Genomic DNA, 25,812 nt, shown 5'->3' with positions numbered 1-25,812 from the left:
CATCATAGCTGTGTGTCCAAAGGAGGTTTGGATAATTCACCTTTGGAAACATGGGTGGTTCGTTCAACATCCTTAAACAATCCTTATTCAGGGACCTTTTTAGCAGGATGGTCTACTCAGTCAGAAGAAAATTCTAACTGGGCCCCACCTGCAAGGTAATGTGCTGTTTATCTTGATATGAAATCACCATGTTGCACACATATGGTTGTGATGCATGTGCCTGGTGTAACCTTATCAGAAGGGTAGTCATGATGGGTATACTGGGTTTCGTATATTTTACCCCAGTATCACTTTGATGGCATACACTGCTCTCTCACTCAATAATAATAATAATAATAATAGTAATAAAAACTGGGAAAGTATTAAGATTGTTGGAAAGAACATAGCATGGTACCATAGGCTGCAGGTAGCATGCTTGCTATTCATGCAAGACTCCAAGAATTTTAACAAAACCTGAGTTACAAATAATGACAATAATAATAATAATAATAATAATAATAATAATAATAACAATAATAATAATATTTTTTCTAACAGCTAATCTGTTATGTGTATATGAAATAATAATATGAAAAGGAACATAGAAGTCATGCCAAAAATAGCTATATTAGGAAGAGCTCAGTATCAATAATAGAATACCTCATGATTCAATAAAATAGCTCAATTAGAACAATCCTCTCACACAAGGTACCCTATACAGCAAGCATCTAATAATCTAAAACAGCATAACTCACACAACTTGTGCTATACAAGATTTAAGGCCAAATAGAATAACACAGCTCACTTTATACACACCATGCACAATATAACATAGACTAGTATACTCTTGCTCTTTTACTTGGTTCAGTCATTTGACTGCAGCCATGCTGGAGCACTGCCTTTAGTCGAGCAAATTGACCCAAGAACTTATTCTTTGTAAGCCCAGTACATATTCTATCGGCCTCTTTTGCCGAACTGCTAAGTTACGGGGACGTAAACACACCGGCATCAGTTGTCAAGCGATGTTGGGGAGACAAACACAGACACAAACACACACACATACATATATAAATATATATATATACATATATACAACGGGCTTCTTTCAGTTTCCGTCTACCAAATCCACTCACAAGGTTTTGGTCAGCCCAAGGTTATAGTAGAAGACACTTGCCCAAGGTGCCACACAGTGGGGCTGAACCTGGAACCATGTGGTTGGTAAGCTACTTACCACATAGCCACTCCTGCGCCTATAATAATAAAATATAATAAAAATATAATAAAAATCAAGAAGCTAAACGCCAACAAGAGGAGTCTATACTCCCTCAATTGTCACAAAAATAAGAACACAATGCCATACACACCTAAGGAACACAGATGTGCACCAGGTGGTGCAACAGAAACTCGCAACTACCAAAGAAAAATCTGTCCATAATAACACTGGTTTCAAATTTTGGTGCAATGCCAGTAATTTTTATGGGGAAGGAGGTAAATTGATTACATTGACCCAGGGTTCATCTAGTACTTAATTTTCTTGACCCCCGCCCCTCACCACAAAGGATGAAAAGCAAAGTCAACCTTAGTAGTATTTGAACTTGGCAGTATTTGAATGTAAAAAGCTGGACAAAATGCTGCTAAACATTTTGTCTCCCCAGCTTAGATGCACTAAAACATGACAGATTAGTGTTGGGACTTTCCTGAGGAGGAATAAGAGAGGATGGCTCTCAACATTGTCATTGTATCAGTTCCCTTTGTTAAATAAGGGAATTCCTCTTTTTAAAACAAGTAACCTCTTCATTTTCCTGTGACACATGTTTACACACACATACACACACACACACACACACACACACACACATGCACACGCTTAAATATGATATATATATATATATATATATAGTTAATCCAAACAAGAAAACACAAAGAAAAAACACAACGCGAGGACGTGGAACAAATATAGTATTATTGGACGCTCAGGAAAGAAGGGAAGAAGGAGGGTTTAATGTTTCGAGCGGAGCTCTTTGTCGGAAACATGGGAGAGGGAAAGATCCAGAGAAGGGAAGACAGAGGAAAAAATATCGCCAGCGGTACACACGAGGTCACATTTTATATATATATATATATATTTGAAAGTCTTTGTAAAAATTACTTAATACAGTTTTGAAGTATAAAGGGGATTTTAAAAAAATATTTAAAAAAAATGTTATAAAATCTTTTAACAGAATGTCACTCGCCTTTTTGGAAGAAGCTCTTTTCCTAGTGTGTGTGTGAATGCTTTTGATTAATCTTATATATACATATGTCTATCTATCTTTCTATCTATCTATCTATCTATCTATCTATCTATCTATCTATCTATCTATCTACCTGTTTGTCTGTCTGTCTGTCTGTCTGTCTGTCTGTCTGTCTCTCACTCTCTCTCTCTCTCTCTCTCTCTCTATCTATCTATCTATCTATCTATCAATAACACTAAGACCAAAAAACCTTCTCATGAAGAACACAGCACAAACTTTGGATAACCAACATGATCTATAAATTTGATCGTAAAACTGAAAAGTTGCAAACTTCAAAACACTAGCTGTTACATTGTACAGACCAGTTTAATACCCTCTCATAGGCTTATTATGTGCTTGCACAACATCACACCACTCACCACCAAATGAAATCACATAGGAAAATACCAGAAGAAAATAATCTAAGAAATAAAATTATGGAAACCATACTTGTATTACAACGTAATACCAAAATTACATGCAAATAAATGCATAAACTAACATGGGGCTACTGACATAAAAAAATGGAAGCCTAATGGCCAAAATTTGACCACAACAAACAAATCAACAATCAACTGATGATGCATGATGCTAATGGTCAATAAAGGTTGGCAAAAAATGTCTATATGAATTCAATCAGTATTGAAGAAATAATGTGAATGTTAAATATATTTAATTCAATTCTTCAAGATGAGACTATGAAGGTCTAGAAATGTCAGATATGGTCATAGAAACTCTTGTATCCCAGAGCAACTTCAAAAAGCTAATAAGAAAATATTAAAAACCTAAAATAAAGAAGATAAAACTTGAACATTGTCATGGATTTAATGAAACATGCATGGAGTAGTCTTCTACCTGGTTGGCTCCTGTCACCCATCCTACCCATGCATGCATGGAAGATGGACGTTAAATGACACTGCTGCCGCTGCCGATGACGGCGAAGACAACGATGAGATAGATAGATAGACATTAGCACACAGTATGAAGGGCATTCTTCTGTAATCACTTCTTCAGAGTTCACTCCAGGACAGTGGTTGCTCAAGTGTCTGATTACCCTGTGTTCGCTGTCCTTGGTAGCCAAGTCCTACCACTTTTACAGGACAATTTTCCTCTTCACTATGAGCTCTCTTTTACCCCTCATATTAGTTTGTCACCATCTCTGAGTACTGTAGTTATCAAGTCCTAGCAATCTTTGATGGACTACCCCAACAGTAACTTGATGCTTTGACTACATTTCCACTTTTTTCACAGTTTCCTAGGGCTTCCACTTTTTTATAGACTTGTTGGCATGACTGACTCTCTCATTCTCAGATAACAACAGTCTACCGACTCCTCTTCTTTTATTGACTTTCAATTCTTCTACTCCAGATGAAATTGGCAAACGGAGCTTAGAAGTCTTGCTACACAGGTTAAGCTGAAAGTTGGGTGACTGCCCAGCTATCTCACATGAATTTACTGCACAATTTCTGTATTACCTCCATCTAAATTATGGCAAAGTCTTAAGCAAGAATAAGTACTGCAATTTGGGTATGATACCAAACTGGAAACACCACAACTTAAACTTTCCGAGTGGTTGACTTTTGTCAGCTTCCCTGAGCCAAGTGTTTTTTCATGTTGGGGAATAGATGCTTGACAGATGAAGCCATATCAAGAGAATAGGGAAAGGGATTAATCAGTTCAAGGCTATAGTCATGCACAGCAGCCATTGAAACTAAGGACTTGGGTGCCAGGGCATTGTCCAGATGAAACAAAACCTCTTTTGCCAGGTTTCCTGTGCGTTTGGTCTTGAAAGACTTTTGTAACTGCCTTGGCAAGTTGACATAGTACTCTCCATTGATGGTGTGGCCCTTTTGAAGATAGTCAATAAATACAATACCTTTTGTATCCCAAATATAGCAACAATGTCAGATTGAATATCCTTGGGGGCTAAACCCTTTTTCTGCAGGTACTTGATGCCAAATTTTGTTCATTTCAAGAGAATTTGCTACTAGTTAGTTTTGAAGTCTTCTTTGAACAGTCAGATGTTAGTGTACCTTGAAAGAAACAATGCAGTTATAATTTTTCAGCCCATCCTTGTACAGACAACAGAATTTATATTTTAGTATTTTATATAATATATGTGGAGGCGCAATAGCCCAGTGGTTAGGGCAGCGGACTCGCGGTCGTAGGATTGCGGTTTCGATTCCTAAACCAGGCATTGTGAGTGTTTATTGAGCGAAAACACCTAAAAAGCTCCACGAGGCTCCGGCAGGGGGTGGTGATCCCAGCTGTACTCTTTCACCACACTTTCTCTCACTCTTTCTTCTGTTGGCCTGCTCGCTTAGCCAGCGGGGTGGCGTCATTCGAAGGCTAAAAAACAATGTGAACGCATTGTGACCAGCGATGTGTAACAACATCTGATGGTCTGGTTGGTCACGTGATCATGTGATATAATATATGTAATATCTATATTCATCTATGTGCACATACATTGCACTCCCACTCCATATTCCATCCTATATCTAATTACTGAAATTACTTTTGTTGTACAATTAACCATTAATATCTTGATCATTTTAGCAATTTTGATTTCAGTAAGAGTTGCTTGTTTTTCTTAGTTCTCATTTCTTTGGTAAGAAAACATATTTTTATCAATTTTTACAAATCCTTTAGCTGTTCAACATGTTTATTGAAAGTAGTATACAACTATTAAAGTGATTTTCTTTTAAATGTCGTCAACAGGAGCCAGTGGTGATCGCTTGAAAGAAGCTTCAAAAATCAACCTGTCTTTGTCAGCTTTAGGAAATGTAATATCAGCCTTAGTGAATTCTAAAGTAAAACACATACCTTATCGAGACTCAAGATTAACAAGACTGTTGCAAGACTCCTTGGGAGGTAATACAAAAACCCTGATGGTAGCGTGTTTGTCACCTGCTGACAACAATTATGACGAAACACTTAGCACTTTGCGATATGCCAACAGAGCTAAAAATATTAAAAATAAACCAAAGATAAATGAAGATCCAAAAGATGTCCTTCTTAGAGAATATCAAGAGGAGATTACAAAACTGAAGGCGTTGCTGATGGGTCAGAATCAGATGTCCAAAGGTAAGTCATATTACTTCATCTCACTGATTGCATTATAACTTTTACAATAATTTCTGAGGTAACCTTTGTGAATGTACTATAATAGCTGAGTGGGTATGGTGTGAGACTATCTGCTCATAAGTCATATCTTTCATAGTTTCTGGGTAGATCATCATTTTGTTCTGTGATATATCAATTCGTTTAAACATTGTGGATTTGGTATCAGACCAGCTGAGAATGTTACTAGCAATAGACTAACCTCACAATCAAAAGAAGGCCAATCTTCCACTCATCTAACATTATGATTCTGGAGTCAAACACAGATTCTTGAAAGCTCCTAAATTCATAAGAAATACTTAACCCTTTAGCATTAACACTGACCATATTCAGCCAAAATATTCTGCCTCTTTTATGTTGAAACTGGCTAGATCCAATATCTCACACCTACTCTACATTGGAATCTTGAAACCAATAGATAATACGTGATTAACTCAAGACATTGTGAATAAATAAGTACTACATTTGACAGAGGAACCTGAATGCTAAAGGGTTAAGTTACCATATATTGCAATCTATTTCAAATGAGTTATTTTTACTTTGGGAATGGTAAGATAGGTTTTTAAAGCATTATAATTCATGTAATGACTAAGGCCTGTGTAACTAAATACAAATTTCTGCAACTAAGATGGGATGGAAAAAATAGATTGTTAGTGCTTTAATTATATATTGTCATTTATTCATTTAATGTTAATTTTTCTTTGCTTGTATGGTTTGCATGTTTACATTTTTGAGACAGGATTTTGTGCCTTGAAGCTTTTTCAGTTGCTCACCCTTATGAGTTTTTCAAGGAAGGGATTTCTTGTTACATTGGTGACCCAGAAATACAGAGACACAACTCATAATGTCAATGATGAATGTAAACAAACTTTGTTTCACTTAAGCAAAACCATAGGATGTCCTCATTCATGCATATGCACATACTTGCACACACTTGTGCACACACACACACACACACACACACACACACAGACACACACACACACAGAGCTTTCCTGAAATTTCCCTGCTAAATTCACATACAAGGCATTGATCTATTCAGGGCCATATCAGAAAGGAGACACTTGTTTAAGGTGCTGGTGTTGGTCCTAAAACCATATGGTTCTTAAGCTCATAGCCATACCTGTACCTATATTTATGTGTGCATGGTTTTCATTTTTAACTGAAAATAAAGCTGAAAGTTTTATTTTATGTCAACTTAATAAATTTGTATTTGGTAACAAAGGGTTAAAAATATTTGAAGTGCTCTATTAGGTCATTGATGAAATTGTGCGTTAATTTTAAAACAATCTGTATCTGTCTTTGTATACATGTACATTGTTCATGTGTGTGTGTGTGTTGTGTGTGTGTGTGTATGCATAATGTGTATGTGTATGGGTGTTTTTGAAAAAAACAAAACTAAAACAAAATAATCTCATGAAATTCATTAGATCTGCATTGTTTGGTGATATAAAAAGATTAAAGTATTGATCATCTTATTAAAGCTGCAATTATGGAAATATTGCATGAAAGGCTGGGAATGTTCACCAGTTTTGCTGGACATTTCAGACCAGTCATCGAAGGCCATTTTGGTTTCAATGGATGACTGCTTTGGCTGATTTAGCCGATGCTTTCAACTTCTAAACCAACATTTATGCATTTATTGAATTCTTCCTGATTGCTAGGAATGTCGACTGATCAATGGCTTTAGCACCAATAGAATTAATTCTTAGCTCTTTATGCTAATTAAATGTCTTCAAGGATTATAATATTTTGTGTTTGTAGTTCATCTTGGAATGAGCTTAATTATTCTCTTTCAAATGGTTACTTTTCATTGCATTCTTTAATTCAAATTAAACTGTTGAAAGTTTTGTAAAGATTTTTCGTTTAGGGCATTTAAGAATAATAGTTACTAATTTTTACTGTTATTGATTAAATAAATTCAGCTTTTGTTTCTAAAGAGCTCTGTAGAAAAGAAATGACCCTATTACTGATGCAATCATACTGATTATGATAATCATTTTTTTCTCTGGTTTGTCACCCACTCCTTTAAAAAACACTTAATATTAGATTTCTATCTTACTAATACTTCAGAGTATTTCCAAAGATGTTATTTCATTCTTCAGAAAGATCTCTCACCTGCAGCTACTTCACATTTCACTGTGTTTAAAACTTTTTTCATTATTATTAAGCCGTTAGAGGACTGTTATTTAGTATTTGGTCCTTTCTTATAAACTCAAAATTCATATTTTGCTATAGTTGACTTATAAGTGTTCTGTAAAAAAATATATTCTATTCAATTGAAAATAAATTTTGAAAATAAGTTGAAAATAATTGCCTTGTGTCTAATTAATAACAATTTTTTCTGTATGTGTTATTGTTAAAAGTCATGAGTTCAAATTGTGAATCTTGCCTTCAAGCAAAGCACATGATTCTCCTTGTTAACTTAGCTAACATTGAGACTGACTTCATGTAAAATACTATTTTCTGTGAATACATTTCAACATTTAGACAGAGTTTTATTCTACAACCTTTTAGTAATGATTGCAGATATCATAATAGTGTAAAGATATTGTTAATAATAAAAATATAGTTTTTCAGTTATATATATTTTAGCCAAGAAATATAGAATTTAATTCTATGTGGAGTAAGACTACTCACACTCATCAAAAACACTAAATTAGTGGGAAATCCTTACCACCCATTTTTCTTTATTAATGAGACTATAGAACACAGTTTGCATCCATATAATTATCCTTTTATTGTTGAGTTTTTAAAGATTAAAACCATCTCAGTTTTATTAGATGCAGCAATTTGTCTACCTACTTTTTAATCCTCAAGGTTCATATCACATGAGAAACACTGCATTATGCTGTTCATATCACCTACTGAATTTGTTACTAAAACTACTATGATGACGATGGTTACTACTACTACTACTACTACTACTACTACTACTACTACTACTACTACTACTACTACTACTACCACCACCACCACCACCACCACCACCATCACCACCACTACTACTACTACTACTACTACTACTACTACTACTACATAATATTTATAGAGCACCCCATCCAAGTTTTCAATTTGCATATAATAATATTAACTGAAATTTAATAAAAATAATATTTTGAGTTGGTGAAAGTTTGAAATTTCCTATTGGTGGCTGTTAGTAGTTAATTCTATATATCTTAGTCAATGATTTGATATTAAATGGTGTAGGGTTAGTTTTGAAGTAGTTTCTGAAACAGGATTGGAAGATATCTGTTCAATTAAGGAGGAGCCATAAGTATTGATCATTTTGTAGATCAGAACTGTTGTTTTTGACGTTCTATACTGCGTTCTTAGTAGTCAAAGCAGACTGGATGAGACATCAATAAATTAAAAACATTTGAATATCTTGACTTAGAATATTTTCAAAGCTATGTGAATAAAATTTTACATTATTGTACATGAGGTGCAGGTGTGGCTGTGTAGTAAGAAACCGCTTCCCAATCTCATGGTTCTGGGTTCAGTCCCACTGTAGCATCTTGGGCAAGTGGTTTCAACTATAGCTCTAGGCTGGGAAAAGCCTTGTGAGTGGATGTGGATATATATATATATATAAATATTCATACATACATATGTGTGTACATATGTGTGTGTGTATGTGTGTATATATATATATATATATATATATATATCACTTTTCACTTTGACCGACCAGTCTGTCAGGCGTCCATTTGACACTGCTGGTCACAGCACGCTGTCCACTCCTCCCTGGATCACGCCTTTCTCATCCACGTGATCCCAATCATCCTCTTGAAATTGTCACTCCACCGTCGTGGAGGTCTTCCGGGTGGTCCTTTCCACTCACGCGGGTACCACTCGACAACTGCGTGCATCCACCGGTGAGCCGGGCGACGTGTGCAGCCCATCTATATATATATATAATGTATATTAACATAATATATTAGTGGCAAGCAGTGTTTAGACATAAGCAAAGTTTAAGGTAGTTTGTGACATATTTCAGCTGCTAAAAGGCAAATTCACTGCAGTTGCCGTGGAGAAAATTTTCTCTTATGGTAAAATGGTGTAAAAACATCATATCTGTCCAGTGTCACCATCTATCAGGATTCCTAGATATCAATGTTTCTAGTTACGCAGCTGTTATCAATGTGAAATATCTAAGAGCTATAGCCTTATTAAGGTCTGCCCAGAGTTGCCTCTCTTAGGTATTCCCCATTGATAACAGCTATGGAGCTAGAAACATTGATGTCTGGAAATCCTAATAAATGGTGACACTGGACAGATATGGTGTTTTTATACCTTTTTACCATAAGAGAACATTTTTTCCATGGTAACTGTAGTGAATTTGTCATCTAGCTATTGAAATATGTCAGGAGTGGCTGTGTGGTAAGTAGCTTGCTAAGCAACCACATGGTTCCGGGTTCAGTCCCACTGCGTGGCATCTTGGGCAAGTGTCTTCTGCTATAGCCCCGGGCCGACCAATGCCTTGTGAGTGGATTTGGTAGACGGAAACTGAAAGAAGCCTGTCGTATATATGTATATATATATGTGTGTGTGTGTGTGTGTCTGTGTTTGTCCCCCTAGCATTGCTTGACAACCGATGCTGGTGTGTTTATGTCCCCGTCACTTAGCGGTTCGGCAAAAGAGACCGATAGAATAAGTACTGGGCTTACAAAGAATAAGTCCTGGGGTCGATTTGCTCGACTAAAGGCGGTGCTCCAGCATGGCCGCAGTCAAATGACTGAAACAAGTAAAAAAGTAAAAGAGAGTAAATGTATTTTAACTAACCTAAACTTTGCATGTGTGTGTGTGTGTGTGTGTGTGTGAATGTATGTATTCTTGTCTTGACATTGCATGATAGTTGTAAGATGCTTGTCACTGTTACATAAACAATCATTCATTTCTGATGTTCAGCAAGGACATGGGGGAACTATTACCTTGCTTGGAAATAGGTGAGGTCTGGTTACAAGAACGGCATTTGATCATATATGTTTCTTTACTACCCACAAGGGGCTAAACATAGAGTGGACAAACAAGGACAGACAAACGAATTTAAGTCGATTATATCGACCCCAGTGCGTAACTGGTACTTTATTTATCGACCCCGAAAGGATGAAAGGCAAAGTCGACCTCGGCGGAATTTGAACTCGGAACGTAACGGTAGACGAAATACGGCTACGCATTTCGCCCGGCGTGCTAAACCGTTCTGCCAGCTCGCTGCCTTCTATTTGATCTTATACTCTGTCCAACTTATGGGAGCTGGGAAAAGTGAACATTGATTATTATTATTGTTTGCTTACATTGCCTCCGTTATCATTTATTGCCTGACCATCTTGCCTTGTTCCAGTTACTGCTTGACCAGGTTGGAGCATCTCTTATTTAAATTCTTGTGGAAGGGACACGTTCTAATGGTCAGGTGGTCAGTCTGTTCCAGCATCTTCTGAGTCGTAGATTAGGTATGCTGTGGCTCCTAATGTGCAGTCATGCACTTAGGTTATGCCACCTGCAATGATTTCTGGATGGTGAGTGTGTATGGGCTCCGTTTGTGAGGCTCATCTTTCCACAGCTTATCTCCTTGACAGAGTTGCAATCCAGGGTGAAGAAAAGACCGAGACTAGACGCCTGGCACTAAGAAATTCATCAGGTACTCACAAACCTCTACCAGTCGGGCAATAGGATTGGTAGATGTTCTACTTTAGAAATTTATAGAGGATTAGTGGTGGGTAAGTACGATGATGTTCTCAGGGAGACTCTGAGCACCAACAAGAATGAACTGGCTAGTCTGTTCCAGAGGACTTTCTGGTCAGGAACTATCTTGGATAATTTCCAGATGTCCTTGGTCTAGCAGTGCTACTGGTGGATGCTACTAGGGGGTGTTACTAGTTCAAGATAAACTCTACAGGCACGGATGTGCTGTAAGATAGACTTGTCTGAGGTGTGCGCAGTGTGACGAAACCATTCTGCATGCCCTCGTTCAGTGTCTTGGCATTGCTAACTTGTGGGGTTATGTTGAACAGCTGCTGTCACATGTGGGATGGATCTGTCTGTCAGCTGAGTCTGTAGTGATGATTGCACCAGCACCCTCCTTCAATTGGGCAGACAAGGCAGTTTTCCTTTGCCTGGTGGCTGTGGTGAAAGAGGTTGTTTGATGGACAAGGCTGAAAGGCATGAGGACAGATACATTCCTCTTTGGTAGAGCTCTCATTGACTTTTTCAAGTTTCACTTGAAAAGGAGATTGAGAGTGAAGAGGAGGGAAGTGCTGTCCTTGAGTGAGTTTATTGAAAGGTGGGTGAAATGATGTTTTAACACTCACCAGTTGTCATTCATCTTGTTAGTGAACAATGAAAATATATTTTAAATAATACCTGCACACACAGATACACATTCATGCATAACTATAGTTATAAATAAATAGATAGTATCTGTATGTTGTTAGTTGTTATATGTGTCCACATCATATTACATTGATCATTTTACCCAAGATCAATTTTTACATAATTTCTTGTTTGAGTGCTCAAAATGGTTGCAGTGCTTTATTGATATTTGTTTTATTAACTGTTGGGTAATGAAAGCAAAATTAACCCTGCTAAGACTTTACCCTGAATTAAATATAATAAGGTATTTAGTATGGTGCTCTGCCATTTCTTATTTCTTTTATTTCTTTATTGCCCACAAGGGGCTAAACATAGAGGACACAAACAAGGACAGACAAAGGGATTAAGTCGATTACATTGACCCTAGTGCGTAACTGGTACTTAATTTATCGACCCCAAAAGGATGAAAGGCAAAGTCGACCTTGGCGGAATTTGAACTCAGAACGTAACGGCAGACGAAATACCGCAAGCATTTTGCCTGGTGTGCTAACGTTTCTGCCAGCTCACCGCCTTCTGGTGCTCTGCCATTTCTGCTAACTTCCCACTCCATATTCCAATTGACTAAGAAAGGAAACAAAACCTTTTAAAAGAGATTTTTGAAGGGGATTTTGAATGCTATTATTATGTTGACAGTTAACACAATATGTTAGATAAGTAATAGGGCTCTTTTGTCTGGTTCAATCGAATAATATGCATATCTTTATTGGATCAGTATCTTGTACATTCTCTGGCACTTGCTTCAGACTATCACTCTATCAGTACTTATACAGTATTTTCCATTTTTTTTGTCATTATTTTTTTCTCTTTTTTGGTTGGTTTGAAAATTTTAAGTCTATACAAGTAGACACTTGTCAAATGAAGTAGTTAAATTTCAGATAACATCATCTAACATTACTTTCAGGAGTCAGAAGGATCTCTTCTTACTTTTTCTTCCATTAAGAATGCATTTTATAATTATGAAATAGCTTGCAAATCCTGTAACTTACAATTTATCAAAACCTAACTGGACATATTGAGTCATTTGTCAATTTCAAAGTCAAGTAGCTAATCATGTGACTAATTATGATTACATGCTGTTTTCTTCAATATGTAATCTTAGTTTAAGTCTTGAAATTTGATTAATGCTTATTGCTTTCCTAAGAGCCACTTAAAAATGGATGTTTTGATAGTAAAGATTAAAAGTCTTTTGGTGCATTTTTCTACTCTAACTTACTATTTTGTCGTAGAAAACTCATTAAAAACCAACAAATAAATGTATATATAAATACAAAATATAAAAAGTTAATATCAAAGTAAAAATGTCTATAGTAACTTTTGAAAAAGAATTCATAAAATTGTATTGATATTTCATTTTGTGATGTTGATAGTTTCCTTGTGGATCAATCTCCCATGTTTTGAAGCTGCCTTCTTCAGTAATCATAAGTGCAGGCTAGGAGGTCTTTGGAATAATGAGGATTATGAAATAGAGTTAAGATAAATAGCACCAAATTAATATAGAATTTCATAAATTAGATTGAAATAAAAGGAGGCATTGTTGAATCACTTTAAAATCACTTTTTAGATAATTATAGTTGGAAATTTTCTTTGATGAAATTTCTACTTTTCTTTTGTATGGAACTGGTATTAAATATATTTTTTAAATTTTATTTTTACATTTATTTGATATAAAGGGACAGATATTTTGCAAAATTCTCATCAGGCAATAAGCAGTCCATTTAGAGAACATTTTGGGCAAAACCTTGTCATAATTAATATTTTTAATACAATGTGATGTAATAAAAGAACAATGCATAACTTTAGAATGGAATATCTCGAATATTAAATCTTTACATTAATGAGATTTAGGAAATTTATTTATTTTTTTTTTCTCTTTTAATTTCACACTCCATTTTGATAATTTCAAATAATATGTACTAAATGTTACCAATTGCATAGGTATTCTAGAAGTTTATAAACTTAGGAAAATGTATTGAAAGGGTAATTGTTAAATGCTAATACAGGATATTAGCTAATGTAAATGGGTGTTAATAAAATGTTTTACATTCATATATTTCAAAGAGATAGGTAGCAGAACTAGTGGAGTGCCTGCCAATGACAACATTGACATTAAAATTTCCAAGTTTTTAACAATATATACCAGCCTGGTGTTGTGATTTATTCAGTCAACTGTTCCCTCTCTTCATAATTTCTGGCCATATGCCTATAAAGGAAATAATGATTATTCATACACTTATTACATCTATTATATTTAATGACACTAAGTCATATATTGTACACTTTAAATCTGCTTTATAAATATGATTACATGTGCATATATATCTTTAAAAAAAAAAAAAATAATAATAATAATAAAATATATATATGTATATATATATTTAAAATTTATAAGTTTAAATTATTAATTTAAATAATTTTCTAAATTTTAACTTTAATTTAAATATTTTAATTTGGAATTTTATATTTTATATTTTTTATATATTTTATTAATTAATTTTATTTCTATGTATTGGCTTATGATTTTCACTGTTTGATTTGCCTAATAGTGGTTTTATCTCTAATTTAATATAATATATATATATAATTGTGTTTGTATGTGCCTATGCATGTATGTATGAGTATGTATGTGTGAATGCATGTATGTATGTTTGTGTGTGTATATGTATGTATGCATGTATGTATGTATGTATGTATGTATGTATGTATGTATGTATGTATGTATGTATGTATGTATGTATCTACATGTAAATATGTACTCAACAACAAATGCTGAGTAATTCTTTGGGTGAATGTTAAATTGTTTTTATTATGACTGAACATATGAAGCAGTGAGCTGGCAGAATTGTTAGCTTACTGGACAAAGTGCTTAGCGGTACTTTGTCTTTACGTTCTGAATTCAAATTCCACCATGGTCCACATTGTCTTTCATCCTTTTGAGGTCAATAAAATAAGTACCAGTGAAGCACTGGGGTTGATGTAATCTATTTCTTTACTACCCACAAGAGGCTAAACACAGAGGGGACAAACAAGGATTGACAAGCAGATAAAGTCGATCACATCGACCCCAGTGCATAACTGGTACTTAATTTATCGACCCCGAAAGGATAAAAGGCAAAGTCGACCTCGGCGGAATTTGAACTCAGAATGTAACGACAGACGAAATACGGCTACGCATTTCACCCGGCGTGCTAACGTTTCTGCCAGCTCGCCGCCTGGGGTTGATGTAATCGATTTGCCCCCTCCTCTAATGTTTCAGGCCTGTAGCAGAATTGATCATAACTCAATATAAAAGTAAACATTAGCATGCACACACACACATGTATATAAGTATTTGCACGCACATACACATATCATCATCATTATCATCATCCTCATTTAACATCTATTTTCCATACTGGCATGAGATGGATTGTTTGACAGGGACTTGCAAGCTAGAACACTGTGCTATGCTCCACTGTCTGCTTTGGTACAGTTTCCACAGCTGGATTATTTGGCATCCTTTTTGTCTCGGGAGACAATGGAGTTGCGCATAAAGTAGTCTAGTCCGGCTTTTACATTTCATGTCCTGATACATTTCCTGCTGTGGCTGTGTAGTCCTATCCTGGACAAACACTCCCTCTGGCAGGTACCGCAAATGTAGCGAAGACTGTTCCTGGCTGGTTGTAATGCCATAGTTTCTTGTTGACATCTCTTCTTTTCTTTCCATTTCTCCCCTCTCTCTCTCTCTGTCACTCCTTTGTATTCCCTCTCTTACGGTCCGTCGCCAGTCTCCACGGTTGCTGGCAACTGCCTCCCAACTACTAATATTGATGTTGCAGGCCTTCATGTCCCTTTTGCAAACATCCTTGTAACGTCAGAGCGGTCTACCCACAGACCGACAGCTGGATACTCTTCATAATATTTGTGTGTATAAATGCAACATCACTGAATGGTTAAGAAGCTCGTTTAGCAGTCACAAGGCTCCATTTTCAAGCCCACTGTATAGTATCTTGGGTAGGTTTCTTTTACTATAGACTGAAGTTGATTTAAATCTTGCATGTAAAATTGAGATGATGGAATTCAAAGACAAAGCCTTGACCCACATTGTATCATGACAATACAGCTTCTACTTGAAGATTATTTAACCCTTTCATTACTGCATTTATTTTGAGATGTTCTGTGTTTCTTTCAATTATTTTAAATATAACAAATAATTTAGTAAATTAACTTCGTTATCATTAAGCTAGTGTTAGCAACAGGACCTCCGTAATGCCATGATGGACTGTGAAGTCTGGTGTAGCATGGTAAATTCCATTGTCTCGACCACAGTTGAACAATGATGATGATAGGAACATAAATTTTAACTAAGATTTGGTGGAATATTTGAATTCAAAACTTATGAAAACAAGATATTTATACTAAAGAGCCAGAGCCGGTTTCAGCCGGGCTGGTAATGAAAGGGTTAAAGGGTACATGTTTCTGTGGCATACTTAACCACTTATGTGTTACTTCAGTAAACATATAAACATATGGACTTAGGTGGACTTAGGCAGTTGCAATTTTAATTCCCAATTAGTAGTCAGTATTATAACATTTAGATATTTCAGTGATTGTTCATTCTGCCAGCCACTGCTGAAATAAAGACAGTACTCTTTTAGCCATACAATGCATAAGTTATTGATACCATGTGCAGTTGGTATATAAATTAACTAGCAACAGACAGAAGATGAAACAGTTTCTTTGTGCAATGAAGAGAAGTAATAATTGTCGTAGCAAAAGTAATGAAAATACTTCCAGAGTGCTCGACTGGGAGAGAATATAACTTGGATGCTGAAGTACATGCCAGGTGCAATATAGTTGTTACTATGACTTTATGTCTATGTAAATTAAACAATTAGAAAGAATAGGTCTTAGCTACATCACCATTATTTAAATCCTCCTCTTCCTCCACCTTCTCCTCCTCATCATCATAATCATCATGATCATGATCATCATCTGTCTGTCTGTCTGTCTATAAGGTACTGTGTGGTAAGAAGTTTGCTTCTGAACCCCATGTTTCTGGATTCAGTTCCACTATATGACACCTTGGGCAAGTGTCTTCTATTATAGCTCTGGGCCAGCCAAAGCCTTGTGGGTGTATTTAATAGACAGAAACTGAAGGAAGCCCATTGGTGATTGATATATATATATATATATATATAGAAAATAGTAAAAAGTGAAAAAACTACAGAAGGCTTAAATGTTAAAAAATATATATATTTGCGTCAATATGTCTGAAGAATATTAAAAAAATTTTTCCCTTACAATGACATAGTTTAGAAGAAAGACCGGTTTCGCGTTTAGCTTTTCAAATTTCTTACGACAAACGCGAAACTGGTCTTTCTTCCAAACTATGTCATTGTAAGGAAAAAATTTTTTTAATATTCTTCAGACATATTGACGCAAATATATATATTTTTTAACCTTTAAGCCTTCTGTAGTTTTTTCACTTTTTACTATTTTCTATATATTCAACCACGTGCTTTCACAAACCAACTTTCTATATATATATATATATGATGGACTCTCTTGTTAGATGATGTATGAGGGTTTGACAATTTCTTACTGAACAACCACACAGATAATTTTCTTACAGTGATCAAATGTTTGTGTAGACATAAGATCACTCCCTCCATCAAATTGACATTACCTGTACAGGTGCAATGCGTGACACATGTCAGATGATGAAATGATTGCAGAGTAACATGAAATGAAGTGTTTTGCCTGGGAATCGAACACATGATCTTGCAATCGTGAATGCAACACTTTAGCCACTGAGTCATGCACCTTCATAATATATATATATATCATCATCATCATTTAACATCTGTGTTCAATATATATATATATTTATAGATTGATAGATAAATAGGTAGATAGATAGATATGTTTCTTTATTGGCCACACAGGGCTGAACACAGAAGAGACAAAATACAAAGTAGAGCTTTTCTTTTTGGGAAGAGAAAAATAAGTAGGGGTAGAAATTTGATCAAAAGGGATTGTAGAAAAAAAAAGGCCGATCAATAGGGATCGTGTATCACAGAAATGTCATAATGTAAAAAGGGGAAACAGATTAGCTTTATCCATGGAAAGAAAAGTCTGACAACACACCCTTTGTGTTTGGCGTTGAAGTGTTGGTCGAGGGCCAAACTCACCACCAAAACACTGGATACAATGCCACTTCTAATTGCCTCTTCTAGCTTCTTAACTAGGTCACCCTCTACTCTGTTTCTGTCTATGGCTAGTGCTTTGCTATACCTAATCACTTCTGCTTTTATTGCTCTCTTGAGGGCAAACCATCATTTGTTGTTGATGATGGCTCCCATCAAAGTCCTCTTTACAAGCGTGCTAATCTGGTCTCTGAAAACCTGTTTCAATGGGAAAGAAGTGTTTAGTTTCCAGTAACCGGGACCCTGCCTATGTGTCTTATCTAAGTCTAGTGTACACGTCACAAGTTTGTGATCCGTGTAGCTGACTATGTGGAATTATGGACACCCTATGCTATCTGTATCTACTGTCCTACACAGTATCCTATCTAGATATGATCTCAATGACCCAATGCGGCTGCTCCATGTCTATGTTGGCACATTCGGATGGTTGAGTTGGTACCTGTCAGACAGTTGAAAGCATCTAAGCAGGTCTCTGAGGCATTTGCATCCTCCTCTATTCCTATCTTTGCCCACGTAGTCTAGATATGTGTCCAAGGTAGCATTCCAATCCCCGACTAAAAGTAAAGGACGAGACATTCCTATGAATACTTCTAGATGTTGAAAGAAATCCATCCGACCTGTTAAAGGTGGTGCGTAGACTGATATGAGTCAAAAAGTACACCCATTGCTGCCGTTGACATCCAGGACGACCAGTCTACCCTCCGGGTCTATGAATATTGTCTTTATTTCAAGATCCAGACTCTTGCAAAAAAGTACCGCTGTGCCACTACTACCCATTCTTGGTAGATGGAGAAAAATAAATGTTAAACTGTCTGCCAAACATGGACTTTAGGGCCTCTGGATTATGGAGTCTGGTTTCACTTATGGCTATGATTTATAATTCATGAGACTTTATGTCGTTTAAGAGGTACCCTTGTTTCCAAGGGAACTCCAAGCCATGCGCATTCATGCAACCAATCCTGATCATAATCTTAATGATGTGTGTGTGTGTAAACACTAACGATATGAACAGAGAGTCACTTACTGTTGAAAAATTTTGTGTCTCCTCCTTCGGTATTTCCTTGAAGAGATCACTATAAAGTTTTTGGAAGTGTACTTCTGGCATCTTCCAACCGCATTGGGGTAAATGGATTTTAGTGTGTGGTGTGATGTGCAATATTTTGATGTGTTCTGGTGGCGTTGTGTATGGATGGTTGCTTGTTTTTATGTCTTGGTGTGTCAGGTTCTTTCTTGTGTTGCTGTAATCCATCAACTCTGTGTTTTTCGTGTTGATGGCATTGAGCATTGTTCATGTGTTTGTTTTTGAGGTGTTGTTGTTGTTGGCCATCTCAAGCACCTGAGGATAACTCTCAGAAGTGCTAGAGCCACGGAAGGGAGACAAATCATCTCATCCATTGTCGCCCCTAGTTGGCGGATATAGCGTTCCACCATCAGGGCCAGACATCTCAGCCAGAGATGTTCTGCAGATTTCACCTCCTCGTTACAGAGTCTGCATTGATCTGTGTTGCTGCATCCTGCCATCTTTTTCCACTGCCTGAGTGCCGGATGACGACCACTACAGAAGCGTATCATGTCTGTGAAGTCTGCCTTCGAGAGGGCTGCTTCAGTTCTATCATCCAACTTCTTCGTGAAGACATCCTTCAGGTGTTGTTGTTGGCCTTGGTGTTGTGTGCTGGTGTTGGTGTTCGAAAAGTTTTCATAAGTTGTGCATCTCCCTGCTTTGTTTGCGTTTGCATTTGGTTTGGTTCTTTTCTTGCTTCTCTTCCTCCTTCCTTTTCTGGCTATTTGCCATTCCTCACTACTTTCATCTTCTGACGATGTATGTGATGCAGGGGAAGGGGAATAAATTTTTGTATTGTCTTTTTGGTTTTTCTGTTTCTTTCGTTCTTGCTGTTGTTGTTGGTGTTTTTCCAGGTGCTGTTTTATGTTCATTCGTTGGTGTTGGTGGGTTTGGTTGGTGTGTTTCTGTTGTCGTACTCCCTTTGCTTGTCTTCTGTGTTGATGGTGGTGTGGGTAGTAAGGGTTTTTGTTTCCTTTCACTTTTTCCTTGTTGTGGTTGTTGATGTTCTTTTTCTTGTTGTTTTTGTTGTTCCTTCACTGCTGGATACTTAGTTTTTAGGTGCTCTTCCCTGCCACACAAGTAACATCGAGGCCTCCTATCTTTTACCATCATGTATAGGTTACGGCCATCTGGCAGCTCGATTTTGTGGGGGATTAGATAGATAGATAGATAGATAGATAGATAGATAGATAGATAGATAGATAGATAGATAGATAGATGATAGACAGACAGACAGACAGACAGACAGACAGATAGATAGATAGATAGATAGATAGATAGATAGACAGACAGACAGACAGCTAGCTATGTGTGTTTGTTTTTGTGTCTGTGTTTGCCTCTCACCATCACTTCACAACTAGTGTTGGTTTATTTATGTTCTGAAAGTTCATGGTTTGGTAAAGGGAGATTGACAGAATAAGTACCAGGCTTAAAAGATAAGTACTGGGGTCAATTTGTTGGACCCTTCAATGGTATATAGATACTTTGCTTTTCATTTGCTTGAGATCATGGAAATATGTACCCTCTATGGTGGACTAGTTGAAAGCATGGATGGATTATTAGGATGTTTACTTCATAAACATGAGTTTCTGAGTTCAATCCCATTGAGAGGTACTTCTGCTATAAGCAAAGATTTTTCAGTGCAATTGGGCAGATAGGGAGTGTGCAGAGGCTCATCTAATGGATTATAACAGTCATTCAAAACGCCAACATTCTTTCTACTGATTCCCCTGGGGTGGTTTCATTACAGCTATCTATGACTGTGTTGTAGATACACAACCACGTACACTATATTTCCATGTGCAGTATGATTCAATGAGTGAATTAAGGGTACACTCATTGAAACTGATTTGTGGTTCATGTATTTGATTTATTGGGGTCAGTTCAATAGACTATACCCAAAATGTGTGGCCTTCTGCTTATGTGGGAAACCCTAGATTCCAAAGTTTTTTCAGATTACAGATTTTTCCAAACCTGTGATTGTCACCTTGGTCAAAACCCTCTAAATTAAACAAAATATTAAATTTACCTAAATAATTAGGGTACAAATATGGCTGTGTGGAAGGCACAGGCATGACTGTATGATATGTGGGTTCAGTCCCACTGCGTGGCACCTTGGACAATTGTCTTTTCTTATCGTCTTGGGCTACCGAAAGCTTTGTGAGTGGATCTGGTAGAAAGAAACTGAAGGAAGCCCATTGTATATATGTGTGTGTGTTTGTCTACTACCACCACTTGACAACCAGTGTTGGTGTGTTTATGTCCCTGTAACTTAGAGGTTCAGCAGAAGAGACCAATAGAATAAGCACTGAGCTTCAAAAACAAAAAAGTACTGGAGTCGATTTATTTGACTAAAAATTCTTTGAGGCAGTGCCCCAGCATGGCTGCAGCCTGATGACTAAAGGAATAAAAGAAAGGAATTGAATGAAATACAGATACCTATACATTAGTGTAAATTACTGGTGGAGGCGCAATGGCCCAGTGGTTAGGGCAGCGGTCTCGTGGTCATAGGATCGTGGTTTCGATTCCGAGACCGGGCGTTGTGAGTGTTTATTGAGCGAAAACACCTAAAGCTCCACGAGGCTCCGGCAGGGGATGGTGGTGATCCCTGCTGTACTCTTTCACCACAACTTTCTCTCACTCTTACTTCCTGTTTCTGTTGTACCTGTATTTCAAGGGGCCGGCCTTGTCACTCTCTGTGTCACGCTGAATATCCCCGAGAACTACGTTAAGGGTGCACGTGTCTGTGGAGTGCTCAGCCACTTACACGTTAATTTCACGAGCAGGCTGTTCCGTTGATTCGGATCAACCGGAACCCTCATCGTCGTAACCGACGGAGTGCTTCTAAAAAAAAGTGTAAATTACTGTGGATTATAAGAGGTTTCAGATCATCAGAGTCAAGAAGTTGGTCTCTTTCTGCATCATTCTTGCTACATAGAAAGACATTGTTAATGAGTTTTATTGCAGTTTCTATTAACGTTCACTTCTTAATTTTGACTACATTAATTAATTAGGACTAAATGAACAACAGATAACAAAATCACAAATAAATGAATAAACAAACAAACAAAAAGAAAGTTGGTAGGTAGAGAAGGAGAGAAAAGGTAATGCAAGAAGAGCAATTGTAAAATAAGTTTTCCCTATACCTTAGTACATATGACTGTTGTTTACTCATATAACTTAGAATTATTATGACATTTTCATAAAGGTTACTTGCATAAGTCAAGTGGAGGTCAAAAAGTCACTGATTCTTCATTGATGATTTCAACAATACCTTCTTATACACACACAAATATAACTCAAATTAATACACATTCATACATAAAATGCACATACATAATACATAATACATAATACATACATACACACACACAAACACAAATAAATGATATAGATGCACTTTTCAATATAGATTATTTATATATATGTGTGTGTGTGTGTGTGTGTGTAGATAAGCCATAGATGTGTATATGCATCAAATTATATATATAAATGTAGGTATTGATGTATACATACACTCCTGCACATACATATACATACTTACAGACACAGGTACCGTATATACCATCACATCTTTTTGTGTACATTTTGTATGTTCACTAAATATTAGAATCGCACATACTTATATACATACTTACTCTGTGTGTGTGTGTGTATTAATTATCCGCATGTGTTATATATGTATGTATATATGTGTGTGTGTGTATGTGTATGTGTTTATAATGAGTGTATGTGTCATATAAGAGTGAGGGACAAAATATCTCCCTTTGAAATAAATATTTCTAGCATTTTACACGACTACGATAACTTGGCAGTTTCTTGACATTTTCTAAAAGGTTGTTGTTTATATTTGTGTGGAGGAAATACTTACTGTCTCCTTTTGTTTGTAACATAATCTAAAAGACCATTTTGAAATGTCTTTATTGCACTACAATTTTGATAGGCAACCCTTTAAATACTAATGAGAAATTAATTGTATACATAAAAGAATAGTTTGAATATAAAATATTTCAGACCAAAAAATCTACAACTACTACAATAAATACAATAATAAAAAGTTAATTATTAGTTAAAATAATAGTATTTTCAATAATAATAATAATGATAATAATAATAATAATAATAATAATAATATAATAATAATAATAATAATGATAATGATTCTTTCTACTATAGGCATAAGGCCTGGATTTTGAAGGGAAGCGGGTGGTCAATCACATCAACCACAGTATTTGTCTGGTACTTAATTTATCGACCCTGAAAGGATGAAAGGCAAAGTTGACCTTGATGGAATTTGAACTCAGAATGTAAAGATGGATGAAATGCTGTTAATCATTTTGTCTGGCATGCTAATGATTCTGTTAGCTTGCTACCTCATTAATAATAATAATGGTTTCAAATTTTGGCCCAAGACCAGCAATTTTGAGGGAGTGGGTAAGTGAATTACATCAGCCTATGGTACTTATTTTATCGACCCTGAAAGGATGAAAGGCAAAGTTGACCTTGGTGGAATTTGAACTCAGGAAATGAAGAATTGGAAGAATGCTTAAATATTCTGTTCAACCCACTCACACCACCAATACCACCATACTTCCACACCTGTATACCCCTATATATAGACATATACCTCTTCCTACAAAACATTAGTAGCATCAAAGGAAAACAACTGAAAAATGCCTGAAAAAAACTATTAATCAGAGAGTGGTCTGTTATCTCTGTCAAGTGTTTCTGGCAATATTTTATTTCCTGTCTGCCTCTCCTAAACTTTTTTGTGTAGATTTCCTTCATCCAATACCAAATATATATTTATTGCTTTGCGGGGTCAACTGTTTTATCAAAAGCATATATTGTTGTTAAATGCTCGAAATACGAGAGTAGAAAAAACAGCCATCAACTGATGAAGGGTTGTTCTTTATGTTGTTTGTCTTGTTTTCCATTTGTGTCTTTTGTTGTTCAAAAAATAGTTCATATTCCATGTACTCGTATTTTGTATTTTTTTGTTGCACATGTTTCATGACATCATGTGTCCACATATGCATATATATATATGTGTATACGTATAGATGTAAGTATGTACCTATACGTATGTATATATGCATATATATGTATATATTATTTATATTATTATATGATTGAATGGTACGCATCTTCTTCGAAGTAAGTTTTATCTATCTATCTATCTAACTATCTTATAGGTGCAGGACTGGCTGTGTGGTAAGTAGCTTGCTTACCAACTACATGGTTCTGGGTTCATTCCCACTGCATGGCACCTTGGGCAAGTGTCTTCTACTATAGCCTTCTGCTGACCAAAGCCTTGTGAGTGGATTTGGTTGACAGAAACTGAAAGAAGCCTGTCATATATATATATATATATATGTATGTATGTGTGTGTATATGTTTGTGTGTCTGTGTTTGTCCCCCCAACATCACTTGACAACCGATGCTGGTGTGTTTACATACCCGTAACTTAGCGGTTTAGCCAAAAAGACTGATAAAATAAGTACTAGGTTTACAAAGAATAAGTCCTGGGGCCGATTTGCTCGACTAAAAGCGGTGCTCCAGCATGGCCACAGTCAAATAACTTAAACAAGTAAAAGAGAGTATATATTGAACAATGAGAATGAGTGCTCAACACCACATTGGTGGATACAGATTCTCCATTTGTGTATTTTAAGCTACTTTTGGTTTCATGTTAAGAAATATATCAACAATTATTGAAGCTGATCACATGCAAAAATTGGTGTTTGTGTTTTTAATCCAAAATGGAGACAAACTCCAATTTTTCTATTTGATTGGCTTGAATAATTGTTAAGATATTTCTTAACCTGAAACCAATGGTTACCTCAATACACAAAAAAACGTATACATGTATATTTGTGTGTGTGTGTGTGTGTGTTGTGTGTGTATGTGTGTGTGTTGTGTGTGTGTGAGGCTGGTTTTTAGATATGAAGTTCATAGTATTCATGGTTCTAATACCTATGTACAAAAAACATTCAATGCTGATAAAAGTTTTACCAACACATTATCATTAAAATCAGAATCTTTAATTCTAACTACTAGGTAGAAACCAAGCCAAGTGTAATAAAATCACCTGTATACTCTGCAAATATTTCACACCCTCTTCTTGATTGTATATTTCTACAACACATACATCCATGCACACGCACATACATATACATACATCCTTGCACACACACATACATATATGTATGTGCATACATACAGATATACTGGCACATTTATGCATAACTAGAGAGATATCTCTGTATTCAAAAAAATGCAAATGCATATATTGCAGTATTCCTATGTTTGTACACAATTTCCACATTTTCTCATAAATTCAAGTAAAGTTAACGTCTACCTATGTAATTATCTTCAACAATTGGTATTATTATTTAGACAATTGGTAAGCTATCTCGGATCTTAAGTAAGAAATTTTATTTCATTATTCACAATACTTGTTTATATAAACCAAAAACATTTAATACTGAAATAAGACCTATCAATTCAGTATAATTAAATTTAGAATTTTAAATTTTAATAGCTCATAGAATATTTTACACTTCCCATCATCATCCAAGCCAATTATTGTTAAGAATAAACTGGTGTAATCTGCAATAAATTTTCTCAGTACTTCCTTCTGGAACAAACATGCCTATAACTATACATAAACACATAAATATAGGCAAACAAACATATACACAAAATATGCACAAACATCTATACATATTACCATATGTGTAGGTGTGTGTGTATGTGTGCTTGTACAATAATATACCTATATCTCTATATTCATATCTTCATACACAAGCTCTTATAA

The 25,812-nt window shown here is 35.9% G+C and overlaps 1 protein-coding gene across 1 annotated transcript in view; it reads left to right on the top strand.

Annotated features, from left to right (window-relative positions):
- The window catches only part of LOC115212278 (osmotic avoidance abnormal protein 3-like), a 907,318-nt gene that overhangs the window by 326,878 nt on the left and 554,628 nt on the right, over positions 1-25,812 (top strand). Inside the window, exon 6 of the mRNA XM_036503083.1 lies at positions 4,974-5,339. Coding sequence (XP_036358976.1) covers positions 4,974-5,339 — 366 coding nt within the window. The remainder of the gene's footprint in view (positions 1-4,973; positions 5,340-25,812) is intronic.

The sequence above is a fragment of the Octopus sinensis genome, linkage group LG5 (genome assembly GCF_006345805.1).
Source record: "Octopus sinensis linkage group LG5, ASM634580v1, whole genome shotgun sequence".
NCBI classification, from domain to species: domain Eukaryota; kingdom Metazoa; phylum Mollusca; class Cephalopoda; order Octopoda; family Octopodidae; genus Octopus; species Octopus sinensis.
Note: the sequence above shows the minus strand (reverse complement) of the source record. Positions and strands in the feature narration are given on the sequence as shown.